Source organism: Vicia villosa, linkage group LG2 (genome assembly GCF_029867415.1).
Source record: "Vicia villosa cultivar HV-30 ecotype Madison, WI linkage group LG2, Vvil1.0, whole genome shotgun sequence".
Taxonomy (NCBI): Eukaryota; Viridiplantae; Streptophyta; class Magnoliopsida; order Fabales; family Fabaceae; genus Vicia; species Vicia villosa.
Genome location: NC_081181.1, coordinates 57,381,695 through 57,398,215, shown reverse-complemented (window position 1 = coordinate 57,398,215; position 16,521 = coordinate 57,381,695). Strand labels below are relative to the sequence as shown.

General features: G+C 34.3%; 1 protein-coding gene across 2 annotated transcripts; it reads right to left on the bottom strand.

Moving 5' to 3' along the window:
- Nucleotides 1-519: 519 nt before the first annotated feature.
- LOC131650763 (carbonic anhydrase 2-like) lies at nucleotides 520-16,300 on the bottom strand. Of its 2 annotated transcripts, XM_058920469.1 has the most exons (10): nucleotides 16,111-16,300; nucleotides 15,938-16,017; nucleotides 3,583-3,644; nucleotides 3,280-3,420; nucleotides 2,861-2,909; nucleotides 2,476-2,592; nucleotides 2,187-2,240; nucleotides 1,721-1,806; nucleotides 953-1,055; nucleotides 520-857 (listed from the first exon to the last, which is right to left on the bottom strand). In XM_058920469.1, exons 2-10 carry the CDS (start codon nucleotides 15,992-15,994, stop codon nucleotides 693-695), a joined length of 834 nt encoding a protein of 277 aa, XP_058776452.1. In that variant the 5' UTR covers nucleotides 15,995-16,017; nucleotides 16,111-16,300; the 3' UTR covers nucleotides 520-692. The 2 variants fall into 2 exon arrangements, with proteins under 2 accessions (XP_058776452.1, XP_058776453.1); XM_058920470.1 differs by lacking the exons at nucleotides 15,938-16,017; nucleotides 16,111-16,300 and adding an exon at nucleotides 3,876-4,070.
- Between the last annotated feature and the right edge of the window lie 221 nt (nucleotides 16,301-16,521).

Below are 16,521 nucleotides of genomic sequence, written 5' to 3'. Positions count from 1 at the left end.
AAGATCGGGGGACGACGTTATCAAAATGTTGACTCATCCTCACCTACCAGTGTTTAACAATATGTAACTTTACTTTTATATAATGTGATAAATGTAATCTTCAACCGTTAAATAAATCAAATCGTTGTTGTTTGTTATTTTTCTTCTGTCCAGACCTTATTTCGGAAGAACGTTTCCGAATTCTTCCAAGGGGGTGAATTCGGAGATGAACTTCCGAATACACCAATTTTCTGACAAACAACTTTATTTCGGATGTATATTTCGAAATCATTGTTTTTCATTAAAAAAAACAGGTTTTCGGAAGTACATATCCGAAAACACTTTTTTTTAATAAAAGCACGTTTTTGGAAATGCATTTTCGAAACAGGAAGTATTTTAGTAAATTCACCAGAGGTGACCAAGTAAGTTAGGAGATGGATAAAGAAAATCTCTTTAATTATATTAGTTTTTTCACAACATCATATAGTAAAAAAAATTAAATTAAAATGAAAAGAGATCAATGCATAAACCAAGAAAATATGCGGACAGAAAACAAAAATACTTTATTTATCATTGTTTGTTGACAAAACATTATTACTGCTGAATGCATGTTTCTTTATTGGTGGTTTACCAATTACCACCGACAAAATACTCTTCCAAAGACTAGTTCATGATATGTACTGCAACTTTACTTTCTTGTTGGAGAGAGACCCTTAAATGGCCACAGAGGGCAAAACATTGTAGTTCAAATCCCAAAGCTCAAAAGTGCCATTAACAAAATTGTAATGTGCTCCTTTCAAAGCAAGGGTTTTCTTCAAAACAGCTTCTCTCACAAATGAATAAGTCAATAAATTCCCAAGAGATACATTCACAGCTTCCTGCATTTTATTTAGAATATTAAATTACAATTTTAATCACTACATTTAATTTAATCCATTATTAAGTCACAAAATAAACAAATTAATTTGTTTACCTTTTCACAGTTTGTACACTGCTCAGCGAAGCTTAAGCTGCTATCTGTTTTAGTCTTGGACCTTGCTGGATTACATATTTGAACCCAATTTTCTATGAAATCACTGTTAAGATTATGGAAGAAGAGAATTATTTAATTATTTTCCACATGATTTTGTTATGTTACCAAAGTTAAGTTCATGAAAATCACAAATATTATACATGCAAGAATGTATAGATCCAATGTTTAGTTAATGAGTGAGGACTTTAAGAATTACTACATTTAAAAAAATCCTTGATAAGAGAATCATATCATATCTATAAATTAACTTTCACGTGAATGATGATACGTTGTCGTTTCGTTTAACATATATATATTTTTCTTTCAATTATACACTTGTATTTTTCTATGTATAATTAACTATTGGTTATTGATATTCTGGCCAAAAAGGTTCTAATATGTAGTAATGTAGTACTTGGTATATTCCCAAAGAATTATTTTTTTCAAAAAGTTGTTGCTTTTGATAAACCAATGGAGATAGATCATTTTGTTTATTGCTTATTAACTAAGATTAATTATTAGGCTGACATGTGATTGATAAGTATACTTAACATTTCAACTTTGTAATGAAAAGTTGATCTGTGAATCAACAATATACTTGGAAGTTATGAAAAGCTATCATAATATTTTAAATTAATTAATTAAGTTTTCATCACATGTAATTATTCTAATACTCATAAAAATACTTTATCACTTTTTAATAAAAGAGAATAATTAACAAAAACTTGCCTTGCGGTGGTCCCATCATCTGGGATAGACATGAGGCCCTTGATACCTCCACAGCAGCTGTGTCCAATTACTACAATATTCTCCACCTAAGGCATACATTTTAGAATTCAAAAACAAAAAAGTAAAATGCTATATTATAGTTTTAGATAAAGACATTTTGTTCATCAATACTAATAAAAAGAATTTTAAAATGATATAAGTACGTTGATTAAATTATATTTGAACTTTATATAAAGATATATGCTAATTGTGATATGCGTGTGGACCCAAGAAATAATGCAACATAACATAACATAAGAATGTGAAATGGCTTCCACTACCAAACTTTCTACATTTGAATGTGACTCATCATATAGTATATAATTTCGCATTATAATTTAATATAAAATAACAATAAGGTATTTTTATAATATTATATGGTGATAAAGGACAGGTTTATGAATTATGAGTAAAAACAAATCAGTACCTTTAAATGTAACACAGCATATTCAATGGCCGCCCCTGCTCCCGAATACTTGGTCTGCAAAATCAGAAAGGCCAGTCAGACTTTCCTGTCCCAATTCAAAGATCAAATAACCAATTCAAAAAGACGAAAATTAACATTGACATTAAAATAGTAAAATATTAAGTGTAAAAATGCAATATAAACTATACATTATATTTGACATATGTTTTATAGTATTTATGTTTTCACAATTCATATTTAAATACTACAAAATCCATTATTGAGGATAAAGGTAGTAACAAAAGTGAACCTTGTCATATGGTGGAACCATGTTGGCAATGTTTCTGACCACAAAAGCTTCACCTGGTTGGAAATCCAAAATGTGGGAGGGACAAACTCTTGAATCTGAGCAAGCAAACACCATAAACTGCATGTGCAATTTAATCATTAGTCATACAATAGTACATCTACTATCCATTAAAAAAAAACTTTATACTATAATGATGCTAATTTTAAGTCAATGCTTTTGTTTTCCTATACTATAATTAGTATTTAAATCAAATAATTTAAAACTGCAATGATTATGAAACCAATATAATATAATTACTGTTCATCAGATAAGAAACAAGAAGATGTATGAATAAATAATTAAAATTAATTGGTGTGAAATATAATGATGATAAAAAAAGCTAAACCTTTGGGCTCTGGCCTTTGGCAAGTTCACCGTACAGATCAGGATTTTTCCTGAAAAGAAGACGTACAGCACCCACCAACATTTCAGTAAAATGTACTTTCCCTTACCAATTAAAAGTTAAATCTTTTACAAAAAGACTAAATTTTAATGTGAATTACTTGAAATTGAACTTTAATTACTTAATTTATTCATTTTCGATTAGCTTAACCATGAATAATCACACTCTATTATAAGATGACAAGACAAAATAGACTACGTTGTCTTTCACTTTCAGTATCAATTTTTTTTGTTCTTTTTCGATCTATTTTTTCAACACGAAAGTATATTTCAAGGAATTTTATCCAATTCGAATAGTTACGTTTGAAACAAGAATCTTTCTAACTATGTATGAATGGAAAAAATGATTGTAGAAAAACGTACTCGAATTTCTCAGTTTTGAATTGGATGAAGCCGGATCGGATCCTGTCATCCGGGTTAAACGGTTTAGCAGCGGTGGCCTCTAACTCCGCCGTGAGCTCCCTGATCTTAATGGCGGCGATGCTGCCTAGCTCAGCTTTCTCCCTGAAAATTAAAATGAAACGGAAACCGTTACATTGCACAGAAAACAAGGCGTACGATGCGGTGCGTGTGGACCCCGCGTGACACTATCAATAACCGAAACGAACCACCATCACGAGAGAGAGAGAAAGAGGAGAGAGAGAGAGAGATTTTTCTTCTTCTTACTGGAGAAGTTTGGTCAGCGATGCGATAGTTTCATCGTACGATTCTGCAGCCATGTCTTCTTTCTGATTTCGTTCAAAAAAACACAAACGAAACAAAAAAAAACGGTTTCAGTTAAAAGAAATCAGCACGAAAACAACGAATCAATAATTTCAGATCATTCTCGAAATTCATATGATAGATCAAAATTTATGTGATTGTGACGTGATATTAAACTTGTTGTTATTGACTTATTGCATGATTTGAATCTCTGGTGAAGGAATTAGAAAAGAATCGCATCTAGAGTATAGACAGACCTTGTTGTTGTTTTTTTTTTGGTTGTTGGTGTGGTTCCTGTGTGATACTGGTGAGATTTGTAAGAGAATAGGGAAGAAAAATTGACGCGGTAGTTATGAAGGGAAACCACAAAAAGAAAACAAGACTTGCGCTTGGTGTGCCACTTAACACGGTTTGTAATATACTAATTTGTTGTTGTTGTTGTTGACACGAATAAACTAGTGTTCAATGCTTTGTCTTGACTCAAATATATTTTTAAAATAAATATTTAAAATTACTTATAATTTTAATTTAAAATAATTTTTGTTCAATGGAAAACTTTATTCATTATTATGTCATATTAGTATTTTAAAAATATATGAATGATTTAATGAGATACACGTCATTCAATGACAAGCAGTGCAACATATTTTAAATTTTTATATTTTTTTTTGTTTATATTGATAATCGTATAAAATTAATTAATTGTTCTAGAATGAAATATAAGAAAAAAATATTTTTTATTTAATTTAAGATGGAATTTTTTTAAATAAATTAATAATAATTTAAAATAATGATATAACATTAAAATAACATTAAAAGATTGGATAAAAGTATATATTTAATTAAATTCTAGAATATTGAAATGTTTAATTTTATTTTATATATTTTTGGTTGAAAAAAGTTATTTTTACTTTATTAAATAATATCAATAAGAAAACTATTCAATGAATTCTATTTTTTATTACTCTATTTTATTTGTAATCAAAATTGGAATGAGTAATAAATTAATGTATTTATATTTGTGGTCAAGTCTTGGATAAGGACGTCTCGTTTTATTTTTTCAAAAAAGAATTATTGTGCTTTATGATAGTCTATTACTAGCATAATAGTAGATGTACAATCAGATGAGTAATTGAACCCAGACTAAAAGCATAATTTCCAAGATTTGTTCTTATTATCAGAAATATGTGTATTAATACTTTTTATGGCTTTCATATTAATTGCTATACAAAAATGACAATAAGAATAATTTTTCTTCTATTGAATTTGTTTATGGACGTTGTAAATTTAATTTTCGTCGGTGTTTCTGAAGGAGGTAAATATTATTGAAGAGTAATTCAATATTCAGAAGATGGACTGATCTTCTGATGGTTACTCAGAAGATAGTATTGACCAGAAGATGTTATCTGGGTCCCATTAGCTTAGTTGTTTAATAGTAAGGGTACTTTAGTATTTTGTAGTACTGTACTGTTTGTACCTTAGACTTGTTCACTAAGTTTACTGTTTTAGGGCTTATGTGGCAAGATTTTCTTTTCTTATAAATAGCCTTGTAATAGCTATCATTAATAGTAGAATACAACATTTATTCTCTCATCTCTTTTGCGCCGTTATTCCTTTATTCTCTTTGTCACCATCTTTATTCATTGTGCACCAACAATTGGTATCTAGAGCTCCGGTTCCAAACACAGGGAAACACGAGTGAACGTGAGGTTGTGTGACTATGTGATTGATTTTGTTTCTGGGAAACAAAGTTGTGTTGAATCACATTTTTCTTGGTTGTTTGTGGGTTGGGAAACACTGTGTGAGTGTGAGTGAAATCTGTTTTTGTCTGCACAAGTTTAAAGATGAGTGGAAGCAACTTGAATACCAAACTTCCAGTTCTTGATGGTAAAAACTGGAATAGATGGATGATTCAAATGCGTGTATTATTTGGTGCTCTAGATGTTTTAGATCTTGTCACTAGAGGATATGTTCCGGTTGCAGCGGATGCAACGGAAGAACAAAGAGAAGCGCAGAGGGAAACAAACAAGAGAGATCAAAAGGCGTTGTTCTTCATCCATCAGTGTGTGGATGTGAATGTGTTTGAGAAGATTTCTGATGCTATGACGTCTAAGGAGGCGTGGGATATACTGGTCAGGTGTTACGGTGGTGACGTATCAGTAAAGAAGGTGAAGCTTCAATCCCTGAGAAAGCAATATGAAAATCTCAACATGAAGAACAATGAGAAAGTCTATAAGTATATCTCTAGAGTGATTGTGATCACTAATGAGATGAAGGCTTGTGGAGAAACTCTTTCTAAACAAGTAATCATAGAGAAGATATTGAGGTCACTTACTCCTCAATTTGATTATATTGTTGTATCTATTGAACATTCTAAAGATCTGGAAACCATGAGAATAGAAGAGTTGCAAAGCAGTTTAGAAGCACAAGAGTTGCGTCTGACTGAGAGAACTTCTGAGAGAGAAGTTGAGCAAGCTCTGAAGGCTTCTTTTGTCAAGAAGGACCAGAAGCATAGACGAGGTGATAGATTCCAGAAGGAAGCCTCAACTTCTGATGAGAAGAGATATCAGAAGGGAAAGGATAAGAAGAAAGTTCAATGTTACTGTGGCAAACAGTTTGGCCACTTTGCTAGAGACTGTTTGGCAAACAAAGGAAGGAGATCAGAAGAAGCAAATATAGCCAGAGGAGGTTCAGATGATGAACCTGTGCTATTGATGGCTTCAGAGTCTGACGAAATACGTTCGTCAGAGTGGTGGTATATGGACACTGGGTGTTCAAATCACTTGACTGGAAACAAACAATGGCTGATAGACTTTGACTCTGAAAGGAGGACAAAGATCAGATGTGCTGATGATAAGTACCTATATGCAGAAGGTATGGGAAATGTCAAAGTCAAAGTGAAGAATGGAAAGACTGTTCTGATCAAAGACGTTTGGTATGTTCCTGGAATCAGAAGCAATCTGATGAGTGTGGGTCAGCTCATTGAGAAAGGTTTCTCAGTTGTTATGAAGAATAACCTCTTGAAGTTGTATTATTCCAATCAGAAGTTGATTATGTAATCTGAACAGGGAAGCAACAGAATATTCAAGGTGAATGTAGAAACAGCTGAAATAGAGTGTCTGAGTGCTGAAGGCTCAGAAAGTGATAGTAAGCTGTGGCACAAGAGGTTGGGGCACTTGAACTATAGAAGCCTGGGGCATCTAAGTTCTAAGAAGCTCGTACGTGGCATTCCAAAGATTGTGAAGCCTGAGAAGTCATGTGAGGTATGCATGAAAGGCAAGCAACCCAAATTGCCATTTGTATCAGAAGTTGCTCCAAGAGCAAAGCATGCTATGGGAGTAGTGCACTCTGATGTGTGTGGACCATTGCCAGAACCTTCACTTGGAGGAAATAGGTATTTTGTGTCTTTTGTGGATGAGTTCACAAGAATGACGTGGATAACTCTCATTAAGTTTAAGAAAGAGGTGTTTACAGAATTCCAGAAGTTCAAGGTGAAGGCTGAGAAGCAGAGTGGTCAGAAGATAAAGATTCTCAAAACGGATGGTGGAGGCGAGTATAACTCTACAGAATTCCAGAAGTTTTGTGATGATAATGGGATTGAGCATGAAGTTACTGCTCCCTATACTCCTCAACACAATGGTCTTGCTGAACGTAGAAACCGTACTTTGCTTGATATGACGAGAAGTATGCTTAAAGAGAAGAAGCTTCCTCATAATCTATGGGGAGAAGCTGTTGCTACTGCAGCATATGTGCTTAATAGGTGTCCAACGAAGAGGCTGAAGGAAATTGTTCCTTTAGAGAAGTGGACTAAGGAGAAGCAGAGTGTTAGTCATCTGAAGGTTTTTGGTTCTGTGTTTTACAAACACGTTCCAGAAGCTAGAAGGAAGAAGCTGGATGATAGAAGCAAAATGATGTTATTGGTGGGGTACCACAGTACAGGTGCATACAAGCTCTATTGTCCAGAAACTAACAAAGTTGAAGTCAGCAGAGACGTCATTGTGAAGGAATCAGAAGTTTGGGATTGGAGAGAGTCTCAACCAACTTCTGATGTAGAGATAACTTTTGAAGAAAAGTTAGAGTCAGAAGATGAAGAATCTTCTGAAGACGAGTCAGAAGATGAAGCATCTTCTGAAGATGAGTCAGATGGAGAATCTGATTCTGATCTAGATTCTGATGATGATCCAGATTCTGGTGGTAGTCATGATTCTGGAAGGGAAAGCTCTGAAGACATAGGGTCTGGAGGACAAGCTTCTGGAGATGATCATGGAGGTGGTGACTCTGGAGTAGCTGACTCTAAAGTAGCTCAGCGACCACAAAGAGTCAGAACTATACCAAGAAGGTTTGCATATTTTGACATGTTGCAAGACACAGAAGTTGACTCAGAAGGAGAGGTCATTCAGTGTGCTATGTTAGTAGATTCTGAACCAGTGAGTATAGAAGAAGCGCTCAAGAAGAAGGTCTGGCTGAATGCCATGAAAGAAGAACTTGAGGCTATAGAAAGAAACAAAACTTGGAAGCTGACAGAACTTCCAAAGAAGAAGAAAGCCATCAGCGTCAGATGGGTTTTCAAGGTAAAGCTAAAGCCAGATGGATCAGTTGGTAAACATAAAGCGAGGCTAGTGGCTAGAGGTTTTCTTCAGAAACCTGGACTAGATTACTTTGAGGTGTTTGCTCCTGTAGCTAGACATGAAACAATCAGGCTGGTGATTCGTTAGCTGCAAACAGAGGATGGTCCTTGATGCATCTGGATGTAAAGTCTGCATTTCTGAACGGTCCATTACAAGAGGAGGTATATGTGTCACAACCCCCTGGCTTTGTGAAAAAGAATAAGGAAGGGATGGTGTACAAATTACACAAAGCTCTGTATGGATTGAAGCAAGCACCCAGAGCTTGGAATTTGAAGATTGATTCATTTTTCAAGAAGCAAGGGTTTCAGAAGTGTGAGATGGAATATGGAGTCTATGTGCAACATTCTGAAAGCAATATGATTATGTTGTGTCTTTATGTTGATGACATATTGCTTACGGGGAGTTGTCCAGAAGATCTGATGAAGTTCAAGAAGGTGCTGATGAATGAGTTTGAGATTACAGACCTTGGGAAAATGTCATATTTTCTAGGGATGGAGATTCTGTACTCAGAAGATGGAATCATTCTGCATCAGTTGAAGTATGAGTTAGAACTTCTGAAGAAATTCAAGCTGGAGAATTGCAAAGCTGCTGTTACACCGTCAGAAACGAATCAGAAGTTGGACTCTGATTCTGAAGGTGAAGATGTTGATGCTACGATCTTCAAACAGCTGGTTGGTTCTCTAAGGTATTTGTGTAATACCAGGCCTGATATATGTTATGCAGTTGGATAGGTTAGTAGGTTCATGAGTAAACCTAAGTGGTCCCATTACCAAGCTGCTGTCAGAATCTTGAGATATGTCAAGGGAACTTTGAAATATGGCATATTGTTTCCTTCTGGGAGAAAGGAAGAATCAGAGTTATTGAGTTATTTTGATTCTGATTGGTATGGAGACAGAGTTGATAGAAGGAGTACTTCTGGATATTTGTTCATGTTTCTGGGAGGTCCTATCTCTTGGAGTTCCAAGAAGCAACCTGTTGTTGCTCTATCAACCTGTGAAGCTGAGTACATCGCAGGCGCTGTAGCTGCATGTCAAACTGTGTGGCTTCTGAATCTATTAGAAGATCTGAAGATTAGAGTGAAGAAGCCTCTGAAGCTGATGATTGATAACAAGTCTGCAATCAATCTTGCCAAGAATCCGGTGTTACACGGAAGAAGCAAGCATATTGAGACTAAGTATCATTTCTTGAGAAGCCAAGTCCAGAATGGAACATTAGAAGTTGTGCACTGCAGCACCCAGAAGCAGTTGGTTGATGTTCTGACAAAGGCGATCAAGACGGATCAATTTCTGCTCTTGAGGGATGGAATTGGCGTTGTCAGCTTTGATTGAAGAATATGAATTAAGGGATGGTATTGAAGAGTAATTCAATATTCAGAAGATGGACTGATCTTCTGATGGTTACTCAGAAGATAGTATTGACCAGAAGATGTTATCTGGGTCCCATTAGCTTAGTTGTTTAGTAGTAAAGGTACTTTAGTATTTTGTAGTACTGTACTGTTTGTACCTTAGACTTGTTCACTAAGTTTACTGTTTTAGGGCTTATGTGGCAAGATTTTCTTTTCTTATAAATAGCCTTGTAATAGCTATCATTAATAGTAGAATACAACATTTATTCTCTCATCTCTTTTGCGCCGTTATTCCTTTATTCTCTTTGTCACCATCTTTATTCATTGTGCACCAACAAATATAAATACTTCGGTGAAGCATAGTTCATCACTCTAAGACATATTCTCATAAAAAAATAAACAATATTAAATAACTAAAAAACATTTTTTGTTTTGTACACTTTGGAATTTTCAGAAATGGTTGATACTCGGATATAGCAAGAACTTTAAATGAAATCGGCAAACGAGCTAGTATTTAGACGGTACGAAGGAAGCGGTCGATAAGGGAAGCCAGACGCGATGAATAAATGCAAATAGTCGGATGGTCGGAGTGCCAAGTCATTGAGATGGTTACAGTAATCCCAAAAGCCACATGGGAGTTACAAAAATTGGTGAAGGGAACGTTACGCGCCATGATTGTGACAGCGGTAGTTAGAAAATCCTCTTAATCGTTAGAGTTGGAGGGTCTTGTTCATTGAATGCAAGGCCTTAAGGTTAAAGTATAAAAACGAGCCACCAATATGAGAAAAGGACAAGCAAACAAAAACAACAGTACAAAAAGTACAGACAAGCTAATAGCCTCGAATATATAGAACTGTTACGGTCTCGTATGATTAACTTCGGGAAGACTATCCAAAAGTGTTTCTTAGGAATATTTGGCGCCCACCATGAGGCCTAGGTAAAATTTTCCTAGTCCGCACATCAATCCCACAACTCACATTTTTCAAAAATGTCATGGTCATCCCAGGAGAAGTGATTAGGATCCTCCTCCAGACATGACACACCTGCTGGTAGTCGTGGAGGCTCTGTGACAAAAGAACGAAGCCCTGCAAGATAGTTTTTAGACACTCCAGGCTCAAAGTCAACCAGACGGGGATGCAAAAGAAGAATTACTAGACCCCCAGCCGCTAGCAGTAGAAATATCAGACAACTTAATTTCGAAAAACTTCAAACCGCCACACTTGGTATCCTTCGATGGCAAGAGTGGCCCACATGAACATATCATATATCCATTAACAATCAAATAGCAGTAGTCGACGCTTCTGATTCCCTGAAGTGCAAGCTCATGGCAGGAACATTCAAGGATGCGGCCTTCCGCTGGTACATGACCCTACCAAGGTGCTCGGTTATCGGGTATCAAGACCTAACCCAGAAGATGGTGCAGCATTTCACTGCTAGTAACACTTGGTATCCTTCGATGGCAAGAGTGGCCCACATGAACATATCATATCCATTAACAATCAAATGGCGGTAAACGACGCTTCTGATTCCCTGAAGTGCAAGCTCATGGGAGGAACATTCAAGGATGCGGCCTTCTGCTGGTACATGACCCTGCCAAGGTGCTCGGTTATCGGGTATCAAGACCTAACCCAGAAGATAGTGCATCATTTCACTGCTAGTAACACTTGGCATCCTTCGATGGCATGAGTGGCCCACATGAACATATCATATCCATTAACAATCAAATGGCGATAGTCGACGCTTCTGATTCCCTGAAGTACAAGCTCATTGCAGGAACATTCAAGGATGTGGCCATCCGTTGGTACATGACCCTGCCAAGGTGCTTGTTTATCGGTTATCAAGACCTAACCCGGAAGATGGTGCAACATTTCACTGCTAATAACACCTATTATCCTTCGATGACAAGAGTGGCCCACATGAACATATCATATCCATTAACAATCAAATGGCGGTAGTCGATGCTTCTGATTCCCTGAAGTGCAAGCTCATGGCAGGAACATTCAAGGATGTGGCCTTCCGCTGGTACATGACCCTGCCAAGGTTCTCGGTTATAGGGTATCAAGACCTAACCCGGAAGATGGTGCAGCATTTCACTTCTAGTAAACACGGGAAGGTGTCCACAACCAGTATATTCAATGTACGCCAGGGCCCCTCCGAGTCCTTCTGTGAATACATGGTGCAGTTTAATGACGAAACCAAAAAGGTTTCGCACCCGAATCAAGAAATTTTTGTGGGATCCTCTAAAACGGATTAAGGGCCGACCATTTCAATGATTCTCTTGCTTAGAAGTCAGTCGTCTGTATGGACGAAGTGATGAATAAGGACAAATGTTACATCAAGGGTGAGGAAAGTAAAATGAAAAAGAGATCTCGAGATGCTAAAGAAAGATCCCAAACCAGGCCGGAGGCATCCAAACAAAGAAAGGATCATCTGAGGCACATGTCTAGAGACAGACTCGCCACGGGACCATCCTGGAGGCCTTACGCTAATACCCCCGAGGTATACACTCCACTCAATGCAAAGCGAGCACATACATTGCGTGAAGTATACCTTCTCAAGCTGTTGCCAGAACCTCCACGACCTAGGACGGTGGGGGCTGTAATGGGAAAGAATGAAGCTTAGCGATATAACTAGCATCGGACGTACTATGGATGTAGCTTAAAACCTCTGAATCAACATAGAACCCGTTCATCTCCATTCAAAGTTCTTCGTAACCTGATGAGATGGAATCTGAGTCAGTGTCGCTAAGAGGTGAAAATATCACCATAAACCTCCCTAATAATCTGCTCAAATTCTACCTACCTAAATGACCCTCACACTCTTTCATGCATTCAACCTAGAGTTTGCTTCTCTCTTAAGCATTTTGGGGAAAAGATACATTCTCTGAATCGTCACACTCTCGTACAAGAATCATTGCTAAAGAATTAATTAAGAAACAAATATGGTGAAATAAAGATTACCTGGTTTGTAGGAGGGAATATAGCGGGCAGAGAAAGCGAAACAAGCTTCAGGGCTTAGGAGGAGCGGGAAAAAAAACGAAGAGTGAAAAAGAAGAATAGGGCTCTTAAAGGGTCTATAATAAGAAGCTGAAGTAGTTAGAGGAAGGGATCATGATGGCATCAACTTCCCCATAAAAAAATCATCATCACAAGAAAGAGGAAGAGATTCGAGGGGTTGCGCGCCCGTCATTGCATTTGAAAACCCACTATCACACGTCAGTGCTAGATGACCGTTAGATCTACATACATCCGACTAAGAAAGTCGTCTGTTCGGGAGGATGAATTACAGGGTTCTTTGTCCAAACACTTCGACGGGTTAAACTCGGATAGGGCAAGAGCTCTAAATGAAATTGGCAGGCGAGCTAGTGTTCGGACGGCATGAGGAAAACATGACGATATGAGAAGTTGGACGCAATGAATAAATGCACATGGTCGGATGGCTGAAGTGCCAAGTCGGTGAGACGGTTACAGTAATCCCATAAGCCGCATGGAATGTACAAAAATTGGTGAAGGGGACGTTACGCGCTATGATTGTGACGGCAGGAGTTAGAAAACCCTCTTAATTGTTAGAGTTGGAGGGTCACTGCTCAATGAATGTAAGACCTGAAGGTTAAAGTATAAAAGAGAGCATCCCGTAGGATAAGAAGGACAAGCAAACAAAAACAACAAACAATAAATATAGACAAGTTAATAGTATCAAATATACATAACTGTTGCAATCTTGTCTGATAAATTTGTAAACATATTCAGTTAATAAATGTACAAGAACATCCTAAACACAAATTTATATCTATTATTTTTTATTTTCAATATTTGTGAGAATTTTACCATTAAAAAAATAAGACAACTAAAAATTAATGTGGAACCTTAGGGTGGGGACTGGGGGAGGTGCGGCTTAGTGTAGTATACTGTGAACATAGTCACCCAATTCAAAGTAACGGTGGCCCAAAATTGTAAACACAAATGGCATGATGGAAAATGAAAGGCAGCATAAAATAATCAATTATGAGACTTAGGTGAAATACATTTTGGTTATTCAATAAAAAAGATATATTTATTTTAACCCATTAATATTTAAATATATGTATTCATAAAAAAAGTGTGAAGAAACATAAATTTAAAGTTAGAACTGTATAAATTAAATCATTTTTAAAATATTATAACAATAATCATACACTATAGAAAAAACAGAATGGAGATTATACTATACATTATTGCTAAGTTAATGGGAAGAAAGTGGGAAAATTTTATTTTAATAAATAGATGATTAGAGCAGAGACAAAATAGTTTATTAAAAAAGTTGACTTATTAAAATTAATAAGTGGAAGAGATAGGAACACAAAGAAAACGATAGGACAAGGTATACCTATAATGGCAATGCATGTGCCTTGTTGACCTTTGCACTATGAATTCTAATTTTCTTAAAAATCAAATTAATTCAATTCAATGTGTCTGTCACCATTGGGTACTAATTTGGTGCATAAATATAACACATGAGCTGTTTGAACAATTTCATAATCAATTGTTTATTTCTATTTTAATAATCAATTTTTTAATAACATGCGCAATGTTTTTCTAAGACTTAAAGATAATGTTTCTTTATTTTATGACATTTTGTCAATGGTTGTTTTTTATAAAGATAATGTTTGTCCATTGTAAAATAAAAATAAAAAGATTATTTTTCTCCTCTCTCTCTTAGGTGTGAGCAATTTCTAAATTCTAATGCATGATGTTGTAATCAGATTTTTTTTTTAAAGTCAATGTAATTAACTAAACTACTAGAGCTCTCTGGTTTCATTTAGAATGTTTTTGATAACAAATAGTTTAAGGTAATATAGTTTTACAAGTAACTCAAATTCTTTAATTAATATAAAGATATTATTTGGATTTTATGTTTGAAAAAGTTTTAAAAAGAAAGGGTTTTACTAAGCATTTGATCAAAATTAAATTTTTAAGTTTTAAATTTATTCTATACTCTATTAAATATTAAATTTTAAATATTGTTAACCCAATTGGTAAAGAGTTAACTCATTTAAAATATTGCTATTTAATTTAAATCAATATTACATGATCTCTCCATCCCCAACTCACTTATAATTTTCAAATTTTATATATTTTTCATTTTTATTTCCGAAATTAATCATATTCATTTTAAAAATTTAATATTTAAAATATAAAATTGACTCAAATCTTTTATATTTTCATTAGACCACTTTTAATTATATTTAATAGTTGAAAAAAATATTTTTATAATTATATTAATAATTTCTCTTTCTTCTTAATGACACATGATTTAGTAAAATGACAAAACTTAAATACAATTTTTTAGGTGTGGTTCTTACTATGTTCCAATACAAATATGACAAACATACTTAAATAATATTTAGTGAGTAAAAATAAGAAAAACTTGCATATGTTTAAGAGGAAATCATACGTTTGTCATATTTTCATTGGAAAATAATAAGAACCACATCTAAAGAATTGTACCTAAGTTTTGTCCTTAGTAAAATCAATAATTTAATCCGAACATTTCTTTTTTAAATTTGATGGTTCTTATTCTTTCTCACACTCTTAAATAACTTACTCATTTTCACTATATATATATATATATATATATATATATATATATATATATATATATATATATATATATATATATATATATATATATATATATATATATATTATTTTTAGACTTTTAATATTTATAAAATTAGCTCAAAATTGAGATACTGGTGCTCGATCCAAACTAAACTCCAATCCGTACGTTGATAATTTAAATATTTAATTTTATTAATTTAAAATATTAGTTTTTTAAGTAATATTTTGATATCTTGTTTTATACTTTATTATTTAAGACGTATATTCAAAAAATTTCAAAAAATTTTTAGTTTATTATTTGTAGTTATATTTTGAAAATTGTGGATTAACAAAATTGACTATTTAAATTTTAAAAAATTAATTAAATTACATAGAAGAGGCAATGATTTCAAATTCGCGAGTCTTGAATTCAATTATTTATCTTGATAAAAATTGAGACAAAAAACATATATTTATTGAAAATTCAAATTTGAATACAAGAAAGATAAAATTCTCATAAGGACATTTTGTGACGTGTAAATTTTACACATCCTCACTAGTGTTCTAAAATCGTTGAACATTCAACTATCATATATCGCAAAGATATCAGCCAAACACAAATGTTTTTTTTTTTACTTAATATAACAAGTAGCAAATGATATATTATCCATATATTTTAAATATCCATTGTAATTCCTAATTCCTAATTACACTAATATAGTTGAGAAAATCCTTTCTAAATAATTTAAATTGAATAAACAACATACCGAGACAATCTTGCTGGGACAACACAGCATCATGCACTTTTTGAATGCCCCAGCCATCACTCTCTTTGCTCCTCTTCACCCTGAGTTATACGTAAGAGCTTTCTTTCTTAACCACTAATATTTCCTTATAAAAAATCATAGATAAATTGAAGAGCGAGAAGAAAAAAGAGTACCAATGTAACAAATATATGAATACGGAGATTGGACTTATGTTTATCTTGCCCAGTGAAATGTGAGAAAAACTAGTAATAAACTTTGAAATGTTTGTGTTACATTTGAACTAAGGTAATGAAAATGAGTTTGAAGAAGGCATGTATATGAAAAGGATAAAGAAAGCGAAATGTGAGTTAATAGCAGCAATGAGTTTGTAGTTGACACTACTTCCTTATCTCTATTCTCTCACTACCAATCTGAATCATGTTCTTGAATCTTAAGCCACAAGTAAAAGTGAATTTTGCATAAACGTTATCTTAGTCAAGAATATTTGTGAATGTGATTTGGCGAGACAATGCCAATTTGTCTTGTAATGAATGCCAATTTGATTGATGTTTGTATTTGTATTTTAAAGGCCAACCAATCTTATG

Excerpts from the sequence above, each read along its gene's own strand:
- LOC131650763 (XM_058920469.1), bottom strand. The coding sequence starts at position 15,994 with ATGGCTGGGGCATTCAAAAAGTGCATGATGCTGTGTTGTCCCAGCAAG. Across the intron at positions 2,910-3,279 it reads TTCAAAACTGAGAAATTCGA|GAAAAATCCTGATCTGTACG; the intron begins GTACGTTTTTCT and ends TCTTCTTTTCAG. Across the intron at positions 1,056-1,720 it reads GATGATGGGACCACCGCAAG|TGATTTCATAGAAAATTGGG; the intron begins GCAAGTTTTTGT and ends TAATCTTAACAG.